The sequence below is a fragment of the Marmota marmota genome, unplaced genomic scaffold (assembly GCF_001458135.2).
Source record: "Marmota marmota marmota unplaced genomic scaffold, marMar, whole genome shotgun sequence".
NCBI lineage: Eukaryota > Metazoa > Chordata > Mammalia > Rodentia > Sciuridae > Marmota > Marmota marmota.
In genome coordinates this window covers 175,065-199,827 of record NW_025999982.1, presented here as the reverse complement: position 1 = coordinate 199,827, position 24,763 = coordinate 175,065, and the positions used below count along the sequence as shown (strand labels likewise).

The following is a 24,763-nucleotide window of genomic DNA, read 5'->3' as shown; positions in this document are numbered from 1 at the left end:
CCTCTGACCTCTAACACCATAGACTAGTTCTTTCTGCTTTCAGTTGCATATAAATGAAATCATACAGAACTTATTCATTTGTGTTTGGCTTCTTCCACTCCACATTTTATTTGTGAGATTCATTCATGTGGTAGCATATATCAGAGGTTTTTTTTTTGTTGTTGTTGTTGTGATACAATATTCTAATATATAAATATACTCTAATACATCGTGTGTGTGTGAGTGTGTGTGTGTGTTTGTATGCGGTGCTGGGGATAGAACCCAGGGTCTCACACATGTTAGGCAAGTCTCTACCACTGAGCCATAGCCCAGCCTTTCAGTTTCTTTTTTTCTTCTTCTTTTTTTTTTTTTTTGGTACGGGGGATTGAACCCAGGAGCGCTCAACCAGTAAGCCACATCCCCAGCCCGTTTTTCATTTTTTATTTTGAAACAGGGTCTCCCTAATTTGCTCAGGGCCTCACTAAATTGCTAAGACTGGCTTTGAACTTGTGATCCTTCTGCCTCAGTCTTCCAAGTGGCCTGGATTAAAGGCATGCGCCACCACACCTTGGTCAGTTTCTTTTTTTTCTTCTTTGCCTCACTGGAACATAAGCTCCAGGAGTGTCAGTACCTTGTCTCACTTTTTGCCACTATTTGCCTAGATCAAGGACCAGCACATAGTAGGCACTCAATAAATACCTATTAAGTGAAGAAGGATAAATAATAAAGTAAATTGGACAAAGTTCAACTTTAGGTTTGTGGCTCAGATGGAACTTATATTTAGAGTCAGATTTAAGTTTGAGGTTAGGAATGGGGATAAGTAAGTTTCAAGAGTAACCCTAGAAACAAGGTTAGGTTGCTTTAGAAGACAAATTTTATTTGGAGTTTTATTGATTGGGATGTGTTTGGATTTGAGGTTAAGGTTATCTTTGGGGTTAAGTTTGAGTTGTGATTTGGGTTGAGGTTGAAATTGGAATTAAACCCAAACTAGATTTTGAGGCTAAGTTTAAGTGGAAGGTTAATGTCATTTCAGCCTCATTTGGAGGCCCAGTGATTTCACTGGTACTCCACAGAGACCACTATAAAGGCTGTATTTCCTTGAGTTTGGGCACAAGACTCCAGTCATCAGCCTCCCACCCAGGGAAAGCCCCAAACCAACTGTTGGCTTCCCCAAGAAAGAAACTGAATTTCATACAACCTCTGAAACTGAGATTGAAACTAAGATTGGCATGTCTCAAGGAGCATCCTTCAGCACATTGCAAACTCCCGTGACACTGAGCCTCAGCCTAGTTCTTGCCCTTCCTTCCTCTCTGTCTCATGTCTTTTCATTCTCCTTGTCTTCTTCTTGCTGTCTCTGGATGTCCCAGTCTTCCTCTCTGGTCTAAATTTCTATCTTTCTTAGTGTTAATTGCAATACTGTTTTGTACTTCAATATGTTTTTTTTGGCTGGAGTCTGTGGGCCCATTAGCTCATGCTATTAGAGAGGGAAATAACAGGAAGGGAAAAAAAAGACCTCCAGGGAAAGAGGAACAAGAGAAAAGGAAAGGAATACGGGCTAAGAGGGAAACCAACAGTGACACAAGGGATTTTAATATTAAAGGAACAAGTGAGGCATGGTGGTGCATGCCTGTCATCCCAGCTACTGGGGAAGCTGAGGCAAGAGGATTGCAAGTTCGAGGCCAGCTTCCGTACTTCAGTGAGGCCCCAAAAGACTTAGTGAGACTCTGTTTCAAAATAAAAAATTAAAGGGGCTGTGGATGTGGCTCAGTGGTTAAGTACCCCTGGGTTCCATTCCCCATACCAACTCCCCCTCAAAATAGAACACCACCACAACAAAACCCCAAAACAACTCCTGAATGTTGTGCCTGAGAACAACAATGTGCCCAGTGAAGAGCAGGAGAATTTTTAGCTTTCATCCCCACTAGCCCCAGCCTTGCTACAACCCTCCAGATGAATCATACCAGCAATGACAGTAATGATAATATCTGAGGTGGCCAGCTGGTATTATCTTGATCTTACAAAAAATGAATAAATCCTCTTCTGAAACTTGGGTTTTCTAAAAAATCTGTTACTTAACAAGCTCCGTGAAAACTGGCTCATGTACAAAATGTTCATATCAATGTTTTTCACATCAGCTAAAACTAGAAACAAACCAAAAACCCATCAATAGAAGACTGCATTAGAGGGCTGGCCTTGTGGCTCAGAAATAACAATGCTTGACTGTCATGCATGAGGTCCTGGGTTTCATTCCTAGCACTGCACAAACACAAAACAAAAACAAATAAGGAAGAAGAAATCAGTAAGTAGTGCTATAAGATTATAAGACAGGATAATGTGGAAAGTAGCAGGGAACTACCTTTAGATACAGTAGTCAGCTCTGGGCATGGGGCACACAACTGTAATCTCAGTAACTCAGGAGGCTGAGGCAGGAGAATCACAAGTTTGACGAGGCCAGCCTAGACATCTCAGTAAGACCCTGTCTCAAAATAAATAGTAAAAAAAAAAGTTGGTGATGTAGCTCAATGCCCCTGGGTTCAATCCCCAGTACCAACAAAAAAAACCCAAACACCCCAAAATAAATAACAACAACAACAACAACAACAAAAACAACAAACAAAACAAAACAAAACCAAAAAACCACCAAGAGCTCAAGGCTTCTTCTTACTTTATTTTTATTTATTTGTTTTTGGGGCTGGGGATGGAATCTACAGCTTCGTACATGCTAGGCAAGTGCTCTACCATTGAGCCACATACATCCCTAGTCCTAAATGAAAGTTAGAAAGCAAAGCATTCCACATGAAGCAAACAGCTGAGGCAAAGGTGGGGAAGAAGGATCAAGCTGGAGGTATTGAAGAACAGTGAGGCTGCAACAGAGAACAGGCAGGGAGGGGATTGGGTTTATGTTTTAAAAGTTCATTGTGGCTCCTGTGTTTAGGCCAGAGAGCAAAAAATGAGGATACCAGTTAGGAGGCAGTTTCAGCCATGTTGAAGAAAAGATGGTGGCAGCAGAATTCTAAGGGGGTGGGAGAACCAAAAGCTCTATTTTGAATCTACTAAGTGAAAGCCTTTTAGAATTGTAAGTGGCAGCTGGATACATGAGTCCAGATTTCAGAGGCAAGGTCAGAACTAGAGAGAGAAAACTGGGAGTTTTTAAATGCATGAAGACAACATTTAAAGCCACAAAACTGGAAGAGAAACCTTAACTTACATATTTGAATAGATTTCATAGAATGTTGTCACATAGATCAGAATATGTGGGCAACCGGAAGAGATACCATATTATGCGTCTCCCTAAGACCCTGTTAAGATATACATGTCCTATTCAATAAATGCAATGTATCTTCCATAATGAATTCCAGAAGAAGCAATCTCCTGCTTCCATGTGCAAAACCTCCAGATTATCTTCTGAACCTCTGTGGATTCAGTTCCCTACTGATCTATTTCACAATATTCTATGGAATACCTTATTTATTAAAATACTCTTTTTTTTTCAACTGGGGATTGAACTACCACTGAGTTGGTTGGCACTCTTCCATTGAGCTACATCCCCAGTCTTTTTCCCTCATTTTTATACAGGTCTCACTAAATTACTGAGAGTCTCATTATTATGTTGTCCAGGCTGGCCTCAAATTTGTAATCCTCCTGCCTCAGCCTCCCAAATTGCTGGGATTATAGGTATGTACCATTATTCCGATTCAAATCCTCTTTCTTTTTTTTTTTTTGTATAGATGGACACAACACAATGCCTTTATTTTTTATATGGTGCTGAGGATCGAACTCGGGTCCCGCCCATGCTGGGGGAGCGCTCTACCACTGAGCCACAATCCCAGCCCTTTCTTTCTTTCTTGTTGTGTGTATGTGTGCTACTGAGGCTTGAACCCAGGACTTTGCCCATACTAGCAAGCTTTCTACTACTGAGCTACATAACCCTAACTCCTTTATTGCAATTTTGAAAGTATCTCCCTTTGAGCGCTGTGAAACCTGGTTTTCCCCTAATGATGTGACTGCTCTTTGGCAAAAACTGCTCTTTCTCTGACCCCAGAACTAGGAGAAGTGGGGCAGAGGAGACAGGTCTGTGTCCTCTGATCTCTCCTCTGCTTATGCTTTTGCTACCTTGTTCTCCTCTTGAAGCCCATGCCTTTACATTTGCCACGTTCTTCCTGTTGTCACAGTACCATCTTCTCCATCAACATCTTTACTGTTCTCTTAACTTGTCCATCTAGCTCAGTTTTTCTCTCATCTTCTACCACAGTCTTCAGTGACTTCAAAACCACACAAATCAGGCTGAGGTTGTAGCTCAGTGGTAGAGCACTTGCCTTGCACACATGAGGCCCTAGGTTTCATCCTCAGTACCACATAAAAATAAATAAAAATATTGGGGCTGGGGTTGTGGCTCAGTGGTAGAGCGCTTGCCTAGCATGTGCGAGGCCCTGGGTTCTATCCTCAATACCACATAAAAGTAAATAAAATAAAGTATTGTGTCCAACTAAAAAATAAATATTAAAAAAAATTGTGTCCATCTACAACTAAAAATATGTGAAACCACACACAAATCAAAAAATAATATAAAACCAAACAACCTTCCCAACACACAAATCCAGTGAATTGTATGCTCTAGCCACCCAGTTGTTCAACTTCCTCAACTATGACAGCTTTACCATTTGTTTTTCTGCTTCACTTTAACCATCCCTGAAAAGGGTTGCACTTCCAACCTCATCATCACTCAGATGATCTACCTTTCAGAACCTTGAACTCCAAATTCTTCTCATCACAACTGCTCACTTTTCCCATCCCTCCACCCACTCCATTAAATTCATTCTTCATTCTCATCCAGACCTCCAGCTTCTCTTCTTCCTTGTTGATTTTGTTCAACACATATTTCAGGGTCAGTAGTTCTAACTGCACTCTCATTGGTGGTTTAGAATTTCTTACCTACCTGCTATTCTACCAAAAAGGCCTTGAAAAACTTGAGAAAACCCAAAGTTCTCATTTATGGGTCTTTCTTCTTGGCTGCCAAGAATTCCAGGAGAATTGTGTTACCATAAGGGGCTGCATTCCCAATGCTTTTTATTTTTCATTTTGAGACAGGATCTTGCTAGGTTGCCTAGGGCCTTGCTAAATTGATGAAGCTGGTCTTGAACTTTGGATCCTCCTGCCTCAACCCCCAAAATCTCTGGGATTACAGGAGTGTGCCACTGCACCCAGTTTATCTATACTCCTTATCCTACTTCCTCTTCTCACATTTCTTATATTTTCTGTACCTTTCTCTCTTCATGTGCTTTCTTTTTCTTTTATAAACATATTCAATTTTATTTCTTGAAAACAGACATAAAAACCCCTCCCTGGACTCTTTTTCCTTCAAATGTCCACTCCATCTCTCACCTTCCCTTTCTGTATGATGTCTCAAGACCCCTTGACTAACTGCTTTTTTCAGGAACTGGTAAAATTTTCCTCATCTGTTAAATTTGTGGGTAAAACTAAGAGATGATTCTTAGCTGTCTTCTGTATCTGCTCCTTGTGCCCCCTGCCTCCTTGGTCTCGCCTCCCACTCATTCCTTACCGTATAATGATTTCTGCCACTCTACTAAATGGAAATTGTTTTCTCAAAATTGGTAATCATCTAGTTCCTGAACTCAAAAGACCTTTTCAACTCTTACCTACCAGACCTTGAGGCCCCAGATATAGCTGCCCAGTCTCTGCTTGTGCATCTCCCTTGCCCTACTTTTGGGGTTGCTCTCCTACTCCTCTCCTCTTTTGGTTCCTCTTCTTTGATCACCCTCTTGGCTCTTTGGCCACTGCACCCTCTCTCCTGAGGATCCCGTCCTTAAAGGTTCAACCTCTACTGGAAGAGAATGATGCCCAAACCTATCCCTCTAGCCCAAACTTTTGAGCGCTAGACCTGCTTGCTGGAAACTTCCACCTGAGTGTCATGCTGACCATCTCAAACTCAGTAGGATTTCTTTGGGCACTTACTTTACTACTCTAAGCAGATGCATCTCCATTATTTTATTATTATTATTATTATTATTTTTGGTAATGAGAAATTGAAACCAGGGCGCTTAACCATGGAGCCATATCCCCAGCAAACACCCCCCATCCTTCCTTTCTTAAATCTTTAGATGGGGTAAAGAAGTTGCAAAGGCTGGCCTTGAACTTTTGATCCTCCTCCCTCAGCCTTGAGTTGCTGGGTTACAGGCATGTGCCACTATGCCCAGCTGGCACTCCAAGTTGTTACTTGTGTATTGTTTGTCTCCCTTGAGCACAAGTTCTTTTCTTTTCTTTCTTTTTTGTTTGGACAGGGTCTTGCCAAGTTGCCCAGGCTGGCCTTGAATTTACCATCCTCCTCCCTCAGCCTCTCAAATAGCTGGTATTACAGTAGTGTACCATTGGGCCTGGCTAGACTGCAAGTTCTTTGACAGTGATTTTTTCATTTATACACATTGTCTAGCAGTTTACTCCTAATAGGTGCTTAATAAAAATGTATTGATTGTCTGAAATTACACTCAGCCATGCTCTTGCTTTTTGGTTTAGGCCATCATTATCTTTTCAATCCCTCTGGCTCAAAAATTTAGAGTAAGATATCTAGGACTTCTTTCCCCATTCTCACCACCAATCAGCTTTCATGTCCTTTATTTATTTATTTATTTATTTATTTATTTATTCTAAAACCCAGGAGCATTCTACCATTGAGCTACATTCCAAGTCCTTTCTATTTTTTGAGACTGGGTATCACTAAGTTGTTCAGGCTGGACTGGAACTTGTGAACTTCCTGCCTCAGCCTCCAGAGTTGCTGGGATCATATGCATGTGCTACTATGTGCCTAGCCAGTTGTCATGTCTTAATATCCCCTCAACATTTATAAAACCTGTTCCATCTTTTAATGTCATTTGGACTTAAAAGAGAAAGAACACAAGTTTTGGAATCAGATGAGCTTAATGCTAATTCCACCACTTTTTAGTTGTGTAGCTTTGGACAGGTTTCGAAATTACTTATTGGCCTTAGTTTTTTTCATCTGCATAATGGATTCCATCATCTGCCTTTGGACAGATGGTGGTGGTGCAGGGGCAGGAAGGTATGTTTGATCCCTTTTCTTACCCTTCTTAAGGGGCATCACCCACACTCTTATATAAGACAGGAAAAAAAAAAAAAGGACAGGTTAACAAGGGAAAAGCATAACAAATTTATTTAATCAAAATTTTACATGACACCAGTGACTTCAGAAATGAAGATGTAAATATCAGGAAAAACTGTCCATTTTTATGCTTGGAGTTGATGAAGAAAAATGAAGAGCGATGTAGAAATGTGACTGGGTAAAAAAGGGTATGACCTGATGGACACAGAGCAGGAAAACTCAGCAGGCCTGTTCAGGTTCTTGTTGGCCCGTGTGGTATTCCTGTTCTTGGGTTTGGGGCAGGAGCCCTCTGGAATGAGGGTCTCATGATTCACTGCCACAGGATTTCTTTATGGCCGGCTCTTACACAGAAAGGGTGTGTGTGTGTGTGTAGGCTTGAATAATATTTCTAAGTTTTTACAGCTGGCTTTGTGGAAGGATTCTAGTTTCTATGACCCATCTTAAAGGAGAGGAGTCTGGTTTTTATGACTCACTTTAGCAGTACGACAGGACAAGAGAAAGGCAGAGAGCCTGGCTTCTGAAGCCTGTTTCCTTCAGTTCAAAGCACTTATTCAGCATGCCAAAGCATCATTCTTTGGAGTATTGTGATCCGAGCCCCCAACAAGATTACTGATGGTAGGAAAAGGGCTGGTTAACACCTTGCCAGTATTCAAAAAGACAGTGATTTCCTTTTTACTACTGTGTGCACTTCCACAGCGCTGTCCTGATCCCCCTCTTCACAGCAGTTCTCATAAAGCCCAAATTCCTAACCTTGGCCTTCTGTGGCCCTTTCTTTACCACGTGCTTCCTCATATGCTGCTTCTACCTCAGGACACTCATCTTGTCCTGCACATACCAGGCTTTCTGACTTCCCAGTCTCTGGTCAAGCTACTTTGTTTGCCTCTGAAGCCTTTCCATAGCTCTTCACCCACTGAAACCCCATCTATTCTCTGGGGCCTACTCAGATGTGCTCTCCATCTTGTGTTTCCCTTTTCTATATCCAATGTGCCCTATTGTAAAGTTTACTTGGCCTGCCTTCAACCAGTCAATTAATATGGGTCTTTCCCCCTATGGGACTTCAAACTTGAAGTAGAGTTTGTATTTCTTTGGGATACATCATGCTCAGCTGATCTGCACTGAACAGAATACTTTCCATATCCTTTTCCTAACATAACCCAAACATATCCTCACCCCAATCCACAGACCGACCCTCTTGAATCTCACTAGCCTCATTCTCAACCCCATTTCTCAAACTGAAACCTAATGCATCTTCCACTGATACCAACTCCTAGTTCCAGCTTGAGAGCAGGGATACACAATCTTGCATCTCCCCAGTGTTTCTCAGTAGGCACTGAGTCACCCCTGGGGGAATCCCTGTGGCCCCTCCCAGCGGTGGACAGGATGCCTGCTACCTGGCACCAGGGGGTCAGAGGAAGCCAGGGCCTCTAGGGCTCAGTATTTTTATCAGCCTAGGAAACAAGAGACATAGAAACGGAAATCATGTGGTCAGAGAAAGTGAACAGCCCTCATCTCAGGGGAACCCCCATCAGGGCTGGGGGCCAGACACCAGGGAGGGATGCTGAAAAGAGGGAGGTCTGGGGATCCATGTGTCAGGGGTTATCTTGCTTTGGTTTTATATAACTCTTTCAGAGAAGATGATGATGTTCTTAAAAATTAGAGATATCTGAATAGAAAAACAAATGTGGACACCAAAGTTCTCTCTCAATTGCCAGCTCAGGGACCCTAACCTCAACTCCCCCCAACTACAAACCTGGGCTCTTTGCATGCCACTTCCGAAATCTCCGGTCTGTGAGAGGAACCGGACGCCTGGGTTGCTCACAGTTCGAAGTCTCTTCTCTGAATCACAGCAGCTTCCTCTCACAGGATCTTTCTCACCAGCCTCTTCCCCTCCTGTCCCAGGACACTGGCCTGGTTCTCTAAAGCCTTGGGCCTCTTCCTAACTTCAGGTTTTCTATCTTCTCCAGGGTCTCAGGCCCATCCCATGTCCCCAGTGTCTTCCTCTCCCTATCCTTTACCACTCTCCACTTGCATTCCTAGGATCTCTTGTGTAGACCTGGGCTTGGGCTTGAGTCCTGATGATTAAGTTTTTGACTGGAAAGATTTTCATGTGGACATGCACATACCAGTGCACATCTGTACTTTTTCCTTTCAGTCCTGCCCTTTCTTTCTTCAAGTTCCCAGTTGTGTTCTGGGCGACGGCAGTTGGGTTAGGCCTACACTTCCTTATTTCCAGGAAGTTGGAGTAGGAGCCAAGTTCGAACAGTGGGAGAGATGGAGCCCCCTCTCTTTGTGGGAATCCTGAGTTCTCTTCCTCCATTCCTCAGAACCTCAACTATGAATTTTTGCAAAAAGAGATGCTTATGTGACAGACCAAGCCTGGGTTGCCCAGAGATAAGACTGGGTTTGGGATGGGGCAGAAGTTGGATGGAAGAGGGCTCCACAGGAGGGACGGGACTAAGAGGCTTGAGGGCAAAGTTAGCTGGGAGCTCAATAGCCCATCCAGCCATAGGGGTGGATCTCTGGTTGCCCAAGAACAGACAACCCAGGTTACATAATTTGGCTCTTTCCGTCTCCTTCGGCCGCATCTAATTTTAGCAACCGAAATTCCCTCCCCCACAGGGCTTTTCCTCCATCCATCCTGCTTCTCTCTTCCACCTTCGGTCTCCTCATGGTCCCCAGCCCTAGCTGCCCCCTACTCGCTCTTTCAGTGACTCAGCAAAGGGAAAGCCCTGTGTTAGGGGGAGGGGGTGTCAAGTGGGGAGAAGGATGTGGTTCTGCTTGGTTAGCTGGGGGTGGTGGTGGTGGAGGGAAACTGGTTTTGTTCCCTTTTTTGGCCTATGTTCACATCTGTTTCTCCAGCCACAGAATGCAGAGTGGACAGAACCCCAGTGTAGGGAGCAGAGTGATGAGGCTGGGGTAAACTAGGCTTTCTGAGGGCTGACCTCGAGAGTAGGCAAGCAGAGGGCTTCTGGTCTCCAGCTGATGGCACATATCAGTGCGTGCGTGCTTGTTGCAGTTGTGTAGGAGCTGTGGGTTTCGGCTGGCGGGTGGGAAAGGAGATGTCATGGGTGATGAAAACCATACTGATGGAAAAAGGCAGAGGAGACTCTGGGAGTGAGACGTGGAACCAGGTCTTATTAGGAAATGGCAGAGTCAAGAGCAGCGGTAGAGGCCCATTTGCCACCACCCCCGCTAGTTACAAGTTTCACTCCCACCCATATCCTCTCCACGTGGCATGTGCCTCTTCCTTTTGCGTCCCCATTCCTGACCTTACCCTTCCTCCTGCCCACCCCTGAGCCTGCATCCCCACAGTTTCTTGTTCTTTCACTAGAGTTACTTGAGGGCTTCTGCATGGCGATTGAGGGCCTGAGAAAGGGCTGTCACAGCTCCCATTACACGACCCAGCTCCCAGGTCTCAATCTGGCTCCGGAATCGCTGCAGGAATCGGTCAGGGTGCCAGCGAACCTGCTGAACCCTCAAGTACCTTCTTAGAGCTCCCTGTTCCTCCAATGGGGGGCCCCTGGCCACCAGGGCTGCAGCCATGGCCTCCGGGTCCCCTCCCCCAGGGCAGGGCCAGGGCACATCGCCAAAGCGCCAGAGGCTGCCCCTTCCCACCCCTCTGGGCTGCTCTGCCCTGGGCCCAGCCCTGGCTGGCTCAGGCCCTTGGTCCCCTTGAGCCTCCTGGGCCCTCCTGGCTCGGCTCTCACGCAGTTCTTCTTCCTTGGCTCGGGCTCGCTCTCTGAAGAGACGCTGTTCTTCCTCCTGTTGTCGCCAGCTGTGACTGGAAGTCTCAGCTCTTGGGGGTCGGCAGGATCCCTCTGCTTCCCGATGCTGCTGTTGGCGCTTCTGGGCATGTTCCCGGGCCAGGCGATCTGACCAGGCTGAGAAGGACTCGGGTTCCTGGGTCTCACGGGAAGCATCATCTGGTTGGGAAGGGAGATGGGATAGTTGAAGAAAGGCTGTGAGAAGATGATGGGGCAGGAGAGGCAAGGAAGTATGGTGGGGACGGGGGGCGGGGGGGGGCGGGGGGCAGGCAGAGGAAACCAGGGTGAAGCGTTCATGCAGGGGGACTGGAAAAATGACCGATGGGGGAAGAGTAACTGTGGAAGGCGATAAATTCCTCACCTTCAAACCTCCCAATGACCTCCTGCCACTCATCCTCCAGCTCGCCTTGCAGCTTCTGCCTCCATTCCCGCTCTTTGGAAGCCTCATCTTCTTCCTCCTCTTCAGCAGAATCCCATGGGGGGCCCCAACCCAGAATTTGCCCAGGAGTCTCCCCATCCTTATTCTTTATTCCCATGGCAGAGGGACAGCGACTCAGCAGTGGTAGGAAGAAATCTGTGTAAGCTATGGGTGGGGGAAAAAACAGCAGAAATTAGCAGGGACTCCAAACCTCAGCAGGACCTCCATCTTGGAATTATGCTAGTCACTCATACTCCCTTGGTTTAGCACAACAGAAAGGATGGTCCATCTGGATGCCTCTTGAGTATTAGGAAGAAAACATCCCTGACAAATATTCACTGTTAGTGTACATGCACTATAAGACTGATAGTTTAAAATGCTCTGACCTGGGTTCCCACAAACTATTTTGGTGGGCTCAGAGTTCTACTGTGTCAAATGACATTTAAAAAAAAAATTTTTTTTTTGTAGTTGTAGATGGACAGAATGCCTTTATTTTGTTTATTTTTATGTGGTACTGAGGATCGAACCCAGTGCCTCAGGCATGCTAGGCAAGTGCTCTACACTGAGCTACAGCCCTAGCCCATCAAATGACATTTTTGGGATCTGTCTCTAGCTAGGGTTACATCAAAGTCCTTTCACTGTACTTTTACTTTTGGCTTGAAAATGCTGTCACTACATATCCCCTGTTGTGTTTCTCACCCCAAATTATAGATCAGACTGGCAAAATATCTGAAAGCCCTATTCTGTACCACTATAAATACACAACTATATTTCACATCACTTTTTTGTTATTAAAGCAAGTTTATTTATTTATTTATTTTGCAGTTGTGGGGATTGAACCCAGGGCCTCTCACATGCTAGGTAAGCACCCTACTACTGAGCTACATCCCCAGTCCCTCATATCACTTTTTAATATATTGAATAAAATACATGTTTTCAGGGTAATTTCTCTCAGCTAGCCTTCCCCAAGAGACAACAGAAATGAAGCAAAGGCCAGCAATGAGCTGATCCACATAAATATGTTCAGGAGCCAGGCAGATGGCACATACCTGTAATCCTAGCCACTCAAGAGGCTAAGGTAGGAGAAGCACAAGTTTGAGGCCAGTCTGGGCAACTTAGCAAGATCTTATCTCAAAATAAAAATAAAAAAGCTGGAGATGTAACTCAGTGGTAGTAGAGTGCTTGCCTAACATGTGTAAAGCCCTGGGTTCAACTGGAAAAAACAAGCTCTTTCCAAATGACTACTCACCTAAGGCAGTGTAAGGGGCCTAAGACACAGAGCCTCTCTCAGGAGCTGGTAGGAAGTAGAACAGGGACTGACATTCCCAAGCAACCCTTTCCCTGAACCTTGACCTCACTACCTAAGTTCCAGGGCAAGTAGAGTGCAGTGCTGCTTGTTTCACTCCAACCCAGGCACCCTATTCTGGGACAAGCTCACCTTCTGTGGCCACCAACCACCTCTTTCGCTCAGAGGACAAAGGGAGGTAAGTGAGGCAGCCTCCCTTCCTGTGAACCTACTTTTTCCTAGGGTAGGAGAAATGGGTCGGCAGGCCTTACATCTTTATTTGGTGGTGCTAGAAAGCACTGCTTTCCTGGCAGAAGGATGGCACAGGGAAAGGACTGACCTGTCACTACCAGAAAGGCAAGGAAACAAATGGGTCCATCTTTGGTTAGCTAAGGCCCCCAAACTACTCAAACTATATCAGGGCGAGGGGAATGGGCACTTCTCCTTAGTATTGCTGCTGTGACCTGTCACAAGCCCTCTTGACTTCCCACCCAGCAAGTACTTGGTCCTGTCTCTCAACTGCTTATTCCCACCAGGGCTCACTGCAGGGATGTGTGTGTGTGTTCCTTAGACTTGCACTTTTTTTTTTTTTTAATTCATAGATTTTTCTTTTTTCTTCTTCTTCTTTTTTTTTAATGGTACCAGGGATTGAACTCAGGGGCATTCAACCACTGAGACACATCCCTGGCCCTATTTTGTATTTTATTTAGAAACAGGGTCTACTGAGTTGCTTAGTGCCATGCTGTTGCTGAGGCTGGCTTTGAACTCACAATCCTCCTGCCTCAGCCTCTTTAGCAGCTGGAATTACAGGAATGTGCCACTATACCTGGCTAATTCATAGATTTTTAAGGAGTAAGGCTTCCAATTAGAGAAACATGATCAGTAAAATATGCTACAGAATATCCTACAATCACTATAAATGATGTTTGTTTGTGAAAAGAGCTGGCTACAAAACTGCTTATGGGATCTGATAACTGTTAAAAATAGAGAGAAAGACACACACACACACACACACACACACACACACGAGAGAAAGAGAGAAAGAGGGGGGGGAGACCCATCAAGTTGGGTGTATGCCTATAGTCCCAGCTACTCAGGAGGCTGGAACTAAGAAGGATCATTTAAGCCCAGAAAGACCAGCTTGGGTGACATAGTGAGAACCCATCTCTAAACAAACAATTTAAAAAAAGAAAGGAAAAAAAAAGAGAGACAAAAATCATATAATTGAAGAAAACAGACTGGAAAAAATAAGTAAAAATTCTCATCTCTGGATAGTAAGACTACTGGGTTTCCTTCCAATTTTATTTAATTGATATTTTAATGTGAAAGGGCTAAGACTAAATAGAAAATTTCTTTACTTTTTAAAGAAGGAATAAATAAGAGCTACTAACAAGTTTATTGCTAAATTATAGCTATTAACAGTTTCCAGTCCTGTCTTGGTGTACATTAATGCATACATATGATAAATTTACTCAAAGATATGTGAGCCACACTATACATATTATTTGACAACTTTTTTTTTATTTAACATCTCATTCATATTTTTCCACAGAAATACAAAATCCACTTCATTCTTTTTGATGACTGTGTAGTTAGTGTTCCACTGTGTGTATAAAACAAACAAATCTCCTCACCCCTGACAGACTTTGTTTTCAAAACTATTGTTTTTATACATATATCTCTGGGGACTTGTTACAATATTTGCGTGGGATAGATTTTCAGAAGTGGAATTTCTGAGTCAGTCAAAAAAAAAATGTGCAAAACAAAAAAGAAAAGGAAAAAAAGCATATATGCAATTCTGCTAAATTGTTTTCAATATTTGTTTGTGCCAAGAATACATAAATAAGCCTGTTTTCCTTTGCCAAAAATGTTATCATCTTTCCTTAAAATTTATTTTTAATTGGTGCATTACAGTTATACATAAAAGTGGAATTCATTGCCTCACACATGCTAGGTAGGCAAGTACTCTACCACTGAGCCACAATCCCAGCCCCCCAATTTTAATTTTTTATTTTCAGACAGGGTCTTGCCTTATTGCTGAGGCTGGCCTCAAACTTGCAATCCTCCTGCCTTAGCCTCCCAAGTCACTGGGATTACAGGCCTGCACTACTATGCCTGCTACATCATCATTTTATTTTTAAAGAAATAAAACTATCACAGATAAAGCTGACTTTCTTTGATACTGCCTTCTAAGTTTTATTTATGGGAAGGGGTTACAGAATCTATTTAATTATTTATTTTTAAATTTACACACACACACACACACACACACTTTAGTTGTTGACAGTTTTTAAGTTTTTTAAAAGTTTTTAAAATTTTTATTTATTATTTTTTAGTAGTAGTTGGACACGATAGCTTTATTTCACTTATTTATTTATATGTGGTGCTGAGGATAGAACCCAGGGTTTTGCAAATGCGAGGAGAGTGCTCTACTGCTGAGCCACAACCCCAGCCTCAAGTTTTTTTTTTTTTTTTTAAATATTTTTATCTTTTAGTTGTAGTTGGACACAATACCTTTATTTTATTTATTTGTGTGGTGCTGAGGATCGAACCCAGGGCCTCACATGTGCTAGGCAAGAGCTTTGCCACTGAGCCACAACCCCAGACCCAACCCCAAGTTTTTAAAAAAATTTTTTTTGTAGTTGTAGATGGGCAGAATGCCTTTCTTTATTTATATTTTTATATTTATTTTTTAGTTGTAGTTGGACACAATACCTTTATTTCACTTATTTATTTTTATGTGGTGCTGAGGATCGAACCTAGTGTCTCACGCATGCTAGGCAAGCACTCTGCCTCTGAGCTATAGCCCCAGCCCGATAGACCTTTATTTTATTTATTTATATGTAGTGCTGAGAATTGAACCAAGTGCCTCACACATGCTAGGCAAGCACTCTACCACTGAGCTACAACTGCAGCCCTAGAATTTACTTTTATAAAAAACAAAGTCTCACTATACTGTCTAGGCTGGCCCCAAATTCTTGGGCTCAAATGATCCTCCAAGTAGCTAGTACTGTAGAGGATCACCACATACTTAGCTCTGGAATTTCAAGTTAGGTGTGAGGTAGGACTCTTTTTTTCTCTAGATAAGCCAAATGTTTCAACATCATTTATTAAACATTTTATATTCTTCTAGCATTTGAAATGCCACCTTTATCATCAATTTATCAGTATAGATCAATGTTTCCCAGTGTTCATTAATTAATATGTTGTACATCCATACTAGGAAAAATAAACATGAAAAACTTTTGTGGAATAAAAAATTTACTTTGTCTTAGTGATGGAGGCACTTGCTCCTTCCTTATCCATAAAAAGGCATGATTTCTACCTTACAGGTACAGACATACTAAATGGTAAAAAGAATGCAATGTTTTTCTTTTTTGTGGTGCTGGGGATCAAACCAAGGTTCTTGCACATACTATCAATGAGCCACACCCCAGCCCTGAACACAATTTCTAAAAATGCAAGTATCACAGATGGGCAGAGTAGTGTATGCTTATTATCCCAACTTTTTGGGAGACGAAGGTGGGAGGATCATTTAAGCCCAGAAGCTCAAGACCAGCCTATTTAAAAAGACAAAAAAGCAGTATCAAAATTTTATACTGAGTGAAGATTAACTGAGGCCCAGAGGAGGAAAAGGTAAAAGTCGGTGAGGTAGTCAGAGAGGGCTTCAAGAAGGAGGTGGGGCTTGAGCTGGTAAGGGAGGATAACGCTTAGCAAAGTGGAAATTAGGAAAGCAACATTTAAGAGACAAACAGATTTGTGAAAGATGTGTTTAGGGTCATTGAACACAGAGCCACATAGCTGGAGTCATGGGTCTGTGGCTAGGCAGCAAGAGGTAAGGCTGGAAAGGCAAGTGGAACATAAACCGGATGCTCAGTCATTGTAAAATGGGGTCAAAGCTTGTTTCTACTGCACAGATCAAAGTGAGTAATTGATGTTGAATGTCTGGTACTATGTTAGTACAGAGCAGAAGTGCAGTGAATGTTATATTTAAAAAAGAAGAAACAGACTGGCTTTGAGTTTTATTCATTTTGTAAAAGACTGAGAAAATGACCCCCTGCTTCTCAGTGTTCACTAATTCTTGTTCTATGTAAAGGATGGTTATTGTTTCATTAAGGTGTGTTTACTTAGGGGGTAATCTGGCAGCTAAGACCACTTTCCCATTAAGTGACGGGTTCTAAAAGAAGTCATCCAAAGCCTAAAAGGTAGGAGCCCTTCACTTGCATCTTACTGGGTATAACTCAGCCAGCTGTTCCAGCATGAACTGGAGCATCCCTCAGACTTAACATGGGAATTAGGGAAAAAAAATCCTGGCAGGGGATTATGGGCCATTTAATCTGTTCAAAGAAGATCCTTTCATTTTACTAAGGCAGGTGGTTTCTAAAGTAGTTGGCTGAATGAGAAGGGCCTTCTAACACAGGTATTAGAAGGCCACCTCGTGGCAGAGCTGGCAAGGGACTGGGGGAAATAAATCCTGAGAGGATACCAAGTTACGGGAGTGAATCCAATCACCTCACAGCTATGAGATTTCAGGCTAGTTCCTAACCTCTGGGCCCCCCTTTCCTCATCTGTAAATTGTATAATATCAATCTTACATGCTTCTTAGAATTCAGTATAATGAAGGAAATGTCTACCACACCATTACGGACATTTTTATTACTCAAAAAGCCTTAATGAATTATATAAAAACAACATACATATCATTTAGGGGGTGTCAAAACTGCACCAAATGTTTGGCTCACTTACTCATCACAATTCCCATTTTAGAGAGGCAAATTAGGCTCAGAGGTTATGTTGCACGTCTCTGTCCTCCGTAGAGCTGAGATCTATCTGGAAGCAGCTCTGCCTTGTGGTAGTCTGCTTTGTTGCCTTCCAAAGCCCTGCCTGTTACAATATCAGCCAGCCAGTTAGATACCTGTACTTGGTAAGCCTCCCCTCTTTGTTTTTAAGTTAAAAACAAACAAACAAAACAAAAACAAAACAAAACATAACAACCAAGTCGGTTCGGAAGCACATGCCTATAATCCTAGCTACTTGGGAGGCTGAGGCAGGAGGATCATGAGTTCAAGGCCAGCCTGGACAATTACAGTAAGATTGTTTCAAAATAAAAGCTGGGGATATAGATCAGTGGCAAAGTGCCCCTGTTCAATCCCCAGTACCAAAAATAAAATAAAATAAAAAATTAAAATATACCAGCTATCTCACTTGATATACTGAGAGGATACCAAGTTATGGGAGTGAAAGCAACTTATGTTAAGCAGAATTAAAGGGGATTTAAGACCGTATGGGAGAAGAAGGGGTTCCTGTATATACCTGGAAACCCGAGGATGGAAAAATAGCAAATCAAATTAAATTAGCATTGTTCATCTGAACATAGAGGCTTTCCTCTTACTCTAGAAGGAAATCTCTAGATGTAGAAAGGGGTTTCACCTTTGATTTTGGTAAGCTATATTGCTACAGAGCTGTTACCACTGCAACTGCAATATAAACAGGTTCCACGTCTGTATCTCAGGATCAAAGGTTTTTCAAAACTCAGATGTTTTGAGATTTGATAGAACTGATCTCAAAATACATATACTGTAGATTAGGTATCCCAGGGGAGTCTGGGCAGCCCTAGTAACCAAACACATCAATGTTTCTGGTATGAAATCTCTGAATATTGACATCAGTGGGATAAAAAAAATCAGAGATAGCCTCACTTTAGTTCGGATTAGGTTTTTGTCACCAAATGAGTTTTGGTGGCAAACTGATAAAAACTTGTTCCCAGAGTGTTTCTGAGGTTCAGAATTGTGTGTAAGGGAGTACGTACTTGTTGATAACAATAGGAACAACCACTACCAGGATCTATCAAGTGCTTATCATGTACCAGGCATTCTAATTATGCATTATGTTGATTGATTCTCAAAATATACGTCACAGCCTGAATATGAATGTGGGCGCAATCACTATATAATTCCATAATGTACAACACAAGACACTACATAATTAGGCTGCTTGGATTACAATCCCTGTTCTACAAGTGAATAGCTGTATAAGTCTGGAAAATGATTTAACTTCTCTGTGCCTAGTTTCTTCATCAGGAAAGTGGGGTAAAATATCCATACTTATTACCTTGTAGAGTTATTGTGAGGATTAAATCAGTTACTTTATGAGAAATATAGGGTACACAGTAAAGGTTGTTATTTTAATACTGCTCATTGGCAAACTAAGCCTCAGGACAATTTAATAACTGAATACACAGCTATTAAGTGTGCAGCTGGGGATTTGAACTCAGGCAATCCAACTTCAAAGCCTACCTTCTATTCTATTTTTGTGCTAAACACAACCAGTCAAGAAACAAAGTAGCTACTAAACGGCAAAGATGTGAAATTGGAAGAGTAGTTCCTGTTTTGGGAATGCCAGGCTCTTTAGACAATGGTATTTCAGTAATGTAAAGGCACAAACCATCGCCACACGCCAACCTTGTCAGTTGCCTCCCTAGGTTCAACTGACCAAATAACTAGCTTGTTTCCCAGCTACTAGTTGGCCTTCACTTCTGATGACCATCACTCATGACCTTGTTCCCCACGAGGCTGACTCACCATCGGGGCCCTGGCGGGCAGCAGCGTGCAGCGCTGTGTCCCCATGGCGGTCCTGGTGGGCAGGGTCAGCCCCAAGGCGAAGCAGCAGGCACAAGGCAGGAGCATCATGGCGGGCACAGGCCCGATGCAGTGGTGGGGGCTGCCCAGCATCCACATCAAGGCCTGGGTGTCGCTGGAGAAGGGCCTGGGCCCGGACCAGCCGTCCTGCAGACAAGTAACGACGGAAGCGACGCTCTCTGCGTTGACGGCGGGAAGTGGAGGCCATGGAACTCTTGGGCTGAGAAAGAAGGGAAGAAAGGCAGCAGTCAGGACTCCAGCCTTGGCTGGTCCCTCCCCCTCCATCTCAGACATTCCCTCGTTTCTCCTTTTAGTTCCCTGTTTCTTTTCACAACTCCAGTAAAAAATGAGGCCTATTGTACTCTTATCCTTTACCAGATTATAGGTTCGAAAAAAATTTTTGAGTGGGGTTAGGGTCACAGATTTAATTTTTTAACGTAAAATTTGAGAAAAAGATGCATAATTGCTTTAAGGTTCAAAAGCCCAGGTAAATTTAAAATTTGTTTATAATTGATTTTGAAAAAAACGAATAGGGCCTGATGGTGGAAATTTTATCAGGAGAAACTTGAATTTAAAAGTCACAATTTCCAATAATGATCTAGAAATTGAATATAATGTACCCGGCAGACAGATGTAGAGGCTTCTTCCTCTGGGACCTGGGGGGAGGGGTTATTCATCAGACCAGCCCCCCCCCGCCCCCCAAGTACCCCCAGAGCTGTAGGCCCAAGGCCTGTGTTTAAGACGCTCCGAGAAGGGAGGCGGGAAGGGCGGAGACACTCCAGGCTGGCGGAAATGGCGCAAGCACAGACGAAGGTTTAGGGCGGAAATGAACTGTAAGGCGCATTGTCGGAAGTCGTTCTGCCCCGAACCGGTAGTTACTCGGTTATGCCTCCGGAGGGAACTGGGAACTTAAGACAAAGGTTCCTCCATAAACCGGAAGACAGGATGAGAAGCCGAAGGCGGGGTAAAAAAGGAGGGCTATTTGGAGGTTTACCCCTGTCCTCACTCAACTGGGAGGAGAAAGGGCATGGTTAGGTGATGGATGGAAAGATAAAAAGATAAAGAAAAGAGGGGAGGTAAAGATAAGATAAAAATCATAGTGAAAATGCAAAACCAAAACCACAATTAAACCGAGAACAGGGATAGATCAGTAGAGAAAAACGGACACGATAAGACATAAAAAGACAACTGTAACTGTAGCACAGGGCAAATGAGATAAGAGAGATCATTACAGAAATTTGGACTTTGGAAACATGTAGGAAAAGATGGAGATAGAGGGGAGAGAAAAGAGAAGTCCAGTACATCTCTTTTCCAGCACGCGTCGCATGATAACATCCTTACCTTCTCACCCCATTTTCATTCCCTCTGAGCCTCCTCTGAGACCACTGATCAAGTTCTCCTCCTCCCACCCAAATACTCCCAAATATTCCTCCCTTCTCAGTCTCTATTCCCATCCCTAGACTTTGGTGACTGGAAAGATCCTACACCTGTAGAGAAGTTAACCGGCAGGTTTGGACCTGGTCTCTGCTGCTCCCAGGCGGTCCTTTTGGGTACTGCCTGAGAGAGAGGTAGGAGAGGAGGACCATCATCAGTGGGAGGATCAGATTGGGGGAGACAACCAATGCAGGAGACTGAGTGAAAAGGGGAGCACTAAGACCCAGGGGTAGTGGAGGACTGCAGCAACGAGCTGGAGGAGGAGTAGCAGTAGGCATTGGGGGTGGGGGAAGCCATCTGATACCTTGGTCCCCTACGAAACAGCATCAGCTCTAAGGACGGAAATGGCCAGTCAGTCCCAGGGTATCCAGCAGCTCCTGCAAGCTGAGAAGCGGGCTGCTGAGAAGGTAGCAGATGCCAGAAAGAGTGAGTCGCCTCTCCCTTAGAAATCTGGAAGGAAAATAAGGGATGGAGATTAGCAAACTCAAGGCTTTCAGGTCGAGAGCTGGGTGCTGAATGTTGGTTAGGAGGGAAGAAATCGGTGGGTATTAGAATCTAACACTTGGTTTGGCTGAGAGAAGGCCAAACAACTTTCTGGAAGGGATTGACCCCTAATATCACAGTTGGTGGGGGATCCATCCTATCCACTGTCTTTTCTTCTACCTCCAGGAAAGGCTCGGAGGCTGAAGCAGGCAAAGGAAGAGGCACAGGTGGAAGTGGAGCAGTACCGCAGAGAGCGAGAGCAGGAATTCCAGAGCAAGCAGCAGGCGGTGAGTTGTGGGGTGGGGGGAGTTTGGACAGCACCCACCCAGTTGCAAGTTGGTAGGAGCATGTTGTGAGGTGTGTACAAGTGACTAGGCAAGAAAATACTATGGTAGAGGGCTTAGGGGACTCTGGCAAGGCTCATAGTGTTGGTAAAGCTTTGAGATGATATGTAAGAGAGTGGCAGTTTGAAGGACATGAACAGCTTGGGGGCCAGGGGAATCTCCACAATCTGTGTGGGGTATGATAACATTTAGGGTGAGGGCAGAGTTTTATGGTCAGGGGTGGTGAGGTGGTGGAGACTTTACAATCCCTGTTTTAGGATGAGGTTGCATGTCTGTTCTTAGAGAACAGGGGATTGTGTTGATCTCTTTGATATCTGGTTATTTCTGTGGGATGGGGACAGTTTCTGAAAAAGCCTTTCTTTTTGGCTTGCTCAGGATCTTCCTCTCCACATGCCTGGACCTTTCTCTGTTCTGCTTTTGTCTTTCTCTCCTCCACCCCTTTTCCCATCCCCCAGGCCATGGGCTCCCAGGGGAACCTGTCAGCTGAAGTGGAGCAGGCCACAAGGCGCCAGGTACAGGGCATGCAGAGTTCCCAGCAGAGAAACCGGGAGCGTGTCCTGGCCCAGCTTCTTGGCATGGTCTGCGATGTCAGGCCCCAGGTCCACCCCAACTACCGGATCACTGCCTAGGATCGACCATGGGGTCTGACTCCTCCAGCCAGTTCTCCTCCTCAAAGAAATCTCCCAAGTCAAATCACCTTCCCTTGCCTAGCATGCATAAGCCTTGGGTTCAATTCCTAGTGCCACCAAAAGAAAAAAAAAATCAACTCTCCATTCTTTGGAAAATCTGGGAACCAGAATCCAATATTCTCCTGTGAAACTTGTAAATATTCTGCTCAAACCTGAATTTATTTATTTTTTTCAATTTATGTTTTTTAATCCTCACTGGATCCTTGTAAGTACCGAAGTCATTCCCTTCCTTCATGTGAAGGGTGGAACATGGACAAGTAGGGACATGGAAAGCCCCGTGACTTCAGAAAATGGCAGATTTGAGTTCCTTTCTCAACCCTGCCACTTGTTGACCATGCAATTGGGACAGGCTACTTAATCTGGAATCCTCAATGTTCTCCTCTGTAAAAACTGAAATAATAATGCCTACCTTGTGAGATTGCTTCAACAATTAGGAATCATTCTGTAAAGAGCTTAACATAGTTCCTGACAGGTAGTAGTTATTATTCAATAAATGGCACTCCTGTGACATTATTCCCACCTCTGTTCACCTACCAAAACCTAAATACTGCTGTTTCCTGACTTCTGCCAGTGACTCTTTAATTTTACTCATTTCATTCTGTATCCCTAATAATTCTCTGAAGAATTGTTCTTCTTACCTTGCTTTCCCCAGAGACCTTATGGTCTCTGAAAAGAGTAAATGAACTGGGCCCAGCGGCATATGCTTGTAATCCTAGCTACTTGGGAAGTTGAAGCAAAAGGATTGTGAGTTCTGGGCCAACCTTGGCAACTTAGTGAGACCTGTCTCAAAAAAAAAATAAAATAAAATAAAAAAATAAAAGGCTGGGGATGTAGCCTGGCAACATAGAGACACTAAGTTCAATCCCCAGTATGGCCCTTCCCCCCCGAAAAAAATACTTAATTTAGCCCCTCTATTATGTTCCAGGTAGCTATGGCATCTCTCAGCTTCTCTTTTTGTATCACTTAAGATGGCCTTTCTCTTTATTGGATTCCCCTCTCTTTCTGTTTCCCCAAAGACTACCAGATGCTCACTGCTTCCTGAGATCTAAAGTGATATGTATCCCCCATATGCATGACTTTCCTTTGTGTATCCTTAACACCTTGCTCTCCCTTTGTAACAATAAGAAAGGGTCAATAAAATAACTAAGAGCAAATCAGTTGGTGAGTTGAGCAGCCTCCTTTTGCCTCACTCTCTTGTTCCTTTTCAGTCACTCTCTTATTCCATGTGCACATATTCTCGAAACACCAAAAGAGCTGTCCTTCGAAACTTTCTGGAGAAAAAAAAGCAAATGGCACTTCATTATTTCTCTAAAGTGCAGAGAAACACATGTGTTTCTTTGCTTTGGAGTCTGAGGATTAGAGACAACAACTGGAAGAGAAAAACTGGAGTGTAGGAACAAGCACTCTTTCCCCTTTTACCTTGTTTTGCACTCAAGAGTTGACATTATATGTTTATGTGTTGTTTCCTCTGTTATGTAAACTCTGAGCACAGGGCTGTTCACTGCTGTGTCCCCAAGTCCTAGGATAGTAGTTGGCACAGGGCAGGCAGTTGATAAATACTGTGAAATAAATTAAATAATACTTAGGACTCAGAAAACTGCTCTTCTGTGATACCATCCTATGATTATTTCTCTTCACCACAGAGGATAAGCTTGCTTGTCAAGGCCTTGAACTAATGAGGTAATAATCTATACTGTGTTTATTAACAAGATTCTTTAAGCAGAGAGGCAGGATATGATAGAGAATTAGAGATGTTTACATTTTGGCTGTTACCTTAATAGATGTATTTTTTTTTTATCATTTTTTAGTTGTAGTTGGACACAATATCTTTATTTCACTTATTTGTTTTTATGTGGTGCTGAATATTGAACCCAGGGTCTCACATGCGTGAGGCGAGCACTCCATCGCTGAGCCACAACCTAAGCCCCTACTAGATGGTTTGCTTTGAATATTTGATTTACTTCTCTATTTGCTTAGCTATAAAATGGGGATAATAGTAGCTACTTCTTAGGGTTAAATAAAGAGGGGGATGTCAAATGTTTTAGGAAAAAAAATCCAGGCTGAACAATAGGTCTGTTGGGGTGGGGCTAAAAAGCATTCTGCTCTAATGAACAATATTAGAAAGCTTTACAACCAACCCTCAAGCCCTACTATTTATTTTTTGTAACTGGCAGAATCTAGATCTTGTTTTTTTTTTTTAAAGAATTTTTTTTTTTTTAGTTGTAGATGGATACAGTATTTTATTTATTTTTACTTATGTGGTGCTGAGGACTGAACCAGTGCCTCACGCATGTGAGGCAAGCACTCAACCACTGAGCTACAGCCCCAGACCATAGGTCCTATTGTTAAAGAGCTGGGGCCTTCTGAGAAACTGAGGCAGCATGAAGACCCTCTTGTCAAACCCAATTCTTGTGATCAAGTCAGAAAGATTTCAGATATGTAGCTCAGAGTAACAAGAATGAGTTTATTGAAATGACAGGAAAAGGGAAAGGGGACACTCTCAAGGGAGAGAGTGGGTCCTCTCAGAGTGAAGAGAGACAATATGCCCCTCCTGCACTACAATTTATTGGGGGTTGGGGTGGGCAGGGAAGTTTCCT

At 43.3% G+C, this 24,763-nt stretch overlaps 2 protein-coding genes across 6 annotated transcripts; one reads left to right on the top strand and one right to left on the bottom strand.

The window, feature by feature from the left end:
* Nucleotides 1-7,135: 7,135 nt before the first annotated feature.
* On the bottom strand, nucleotides 7,136-21,093 carry Nfkbil1 (NFKB inhibitor like 1). 4 transcript variants are annotated; one of them, XM_015487411.2, is made up of 5 exons: nucleotides 20,955-21,081; nucleotides 20,704-20,773; nucleotides 19,160-19,436; nucleotides 11,237-11,458; nucleotides 7,136-11,034 (listed from the first exon to the last, which is right to left on the bottom strand). In XM_015487411.2, exons 1-5 carry the CDS (start codon nucleotides 20,975-20,977, stop codon nucleotides 10,445-10,447), a joined length of 1,182 nt encoding a protein of 393 aa, XP_015342897.1. In that variant the 5' UTR covers nucleotides 20,978-21,081; the 3' UTR covers nucleotides 7,136-10,444. The 4 variants fall into 4 exon arrangements, with proteins under 4 accessions (XP_015342897.1, XP_015342899.1, XP_015342900.1 ...); XM_015487413.2 differs by lacking the exon at nucleotides 20,704-20,773 and having other exon boundaries at nucleotides 20,955-21,093; XM_015487414.2 differs by lacking the exons at nucleotides 20,704-20,773; nucleotides 20,955-21,081 and adding an exon at nucleotides 20,558-20,689.
* On the top strand, nucleotides 20,934-23,323 carry Atp6v1g2 (ATPase H+ transporting V1 subunit G2). 2 transcript variants are annotated; one of them, XM_015487415.2, is made up of 3 exons: nucleotides 20,934-21,076; nucleotides 21,320-21,420; nucleotides 21,933-23,323. In XM_015487415.2, the coding sequence occupies exons 1-3, from the start codon at nucleotides 20,995-20,997 to the stop codon at nucleotides 22,104-22,106; spliced, it is 357 nt and encodes a 118-aa protein (XP_015342901.1). In that variant the 5' UTR covers nucleotides 20,934-20,994; the 3' UTR covers nucleotides 22,107-23,323. The 2 variants fall into 2 exon arrangements, with proteins under 2 accessions (XP_015342901.1, XP_048660960.1); XM_048805003.1 differs by lacking the exon at nucleotides 20,934-21,076 and adding an exon at nucleotides 21,146-21,191.
* The last annotated feature ends 1,440 nt before the right edge of the window (nucleotides 23,324-24,763 follow it).

Excerpts from the sequence above, each read along its gene's own strand:
- Nfkbil1 (XM_015487411.2), bottom strand. The coding sequence starts at position 20,977 with ATGCTGTTTCGTAGGGGACCAAG. Across the intron at positions 19,437-20,703 it reads GCCGGTTAACTTCTCTACAG|CCCAAGAGTTCCATGGCCTC; the intron begins GTGTAGGATCTT and ends CTTCTTTCTCAG. Across the intron at positions 11,035-11,236 it reads GGTCATTGGGAGGTTTGAAG|ATGATGCTTCCCGTGAGACC; the intron begins GTGAGGAATTTA and ends CTTCCCAACCAG.
- Atp6v1g2 (XM_015487415.2), top strand. The coding sequence starts at position 20,995 with ATGGCCAGTCAGTCCCAGGGTATCCAGCAGCTCCTGCAAGCTGAGAAG. Across the intron at positions 21,077-21,319 it reads GGTAGCAGATGCCAGAAAGA|GAAAGGCTCGGAGGCTGAAG; the intron begins GTGAGTCGCCTC and ends TTCTACCTCCAG. Across the intron at positions 21,421-21,932 it reads TCCAGAGCAAGCAGCAGGCG|GCCATGGGCTCCCAGGGGAA; the intron begins GTGAGTTGTGGG and ends CCCATCCCCCAG.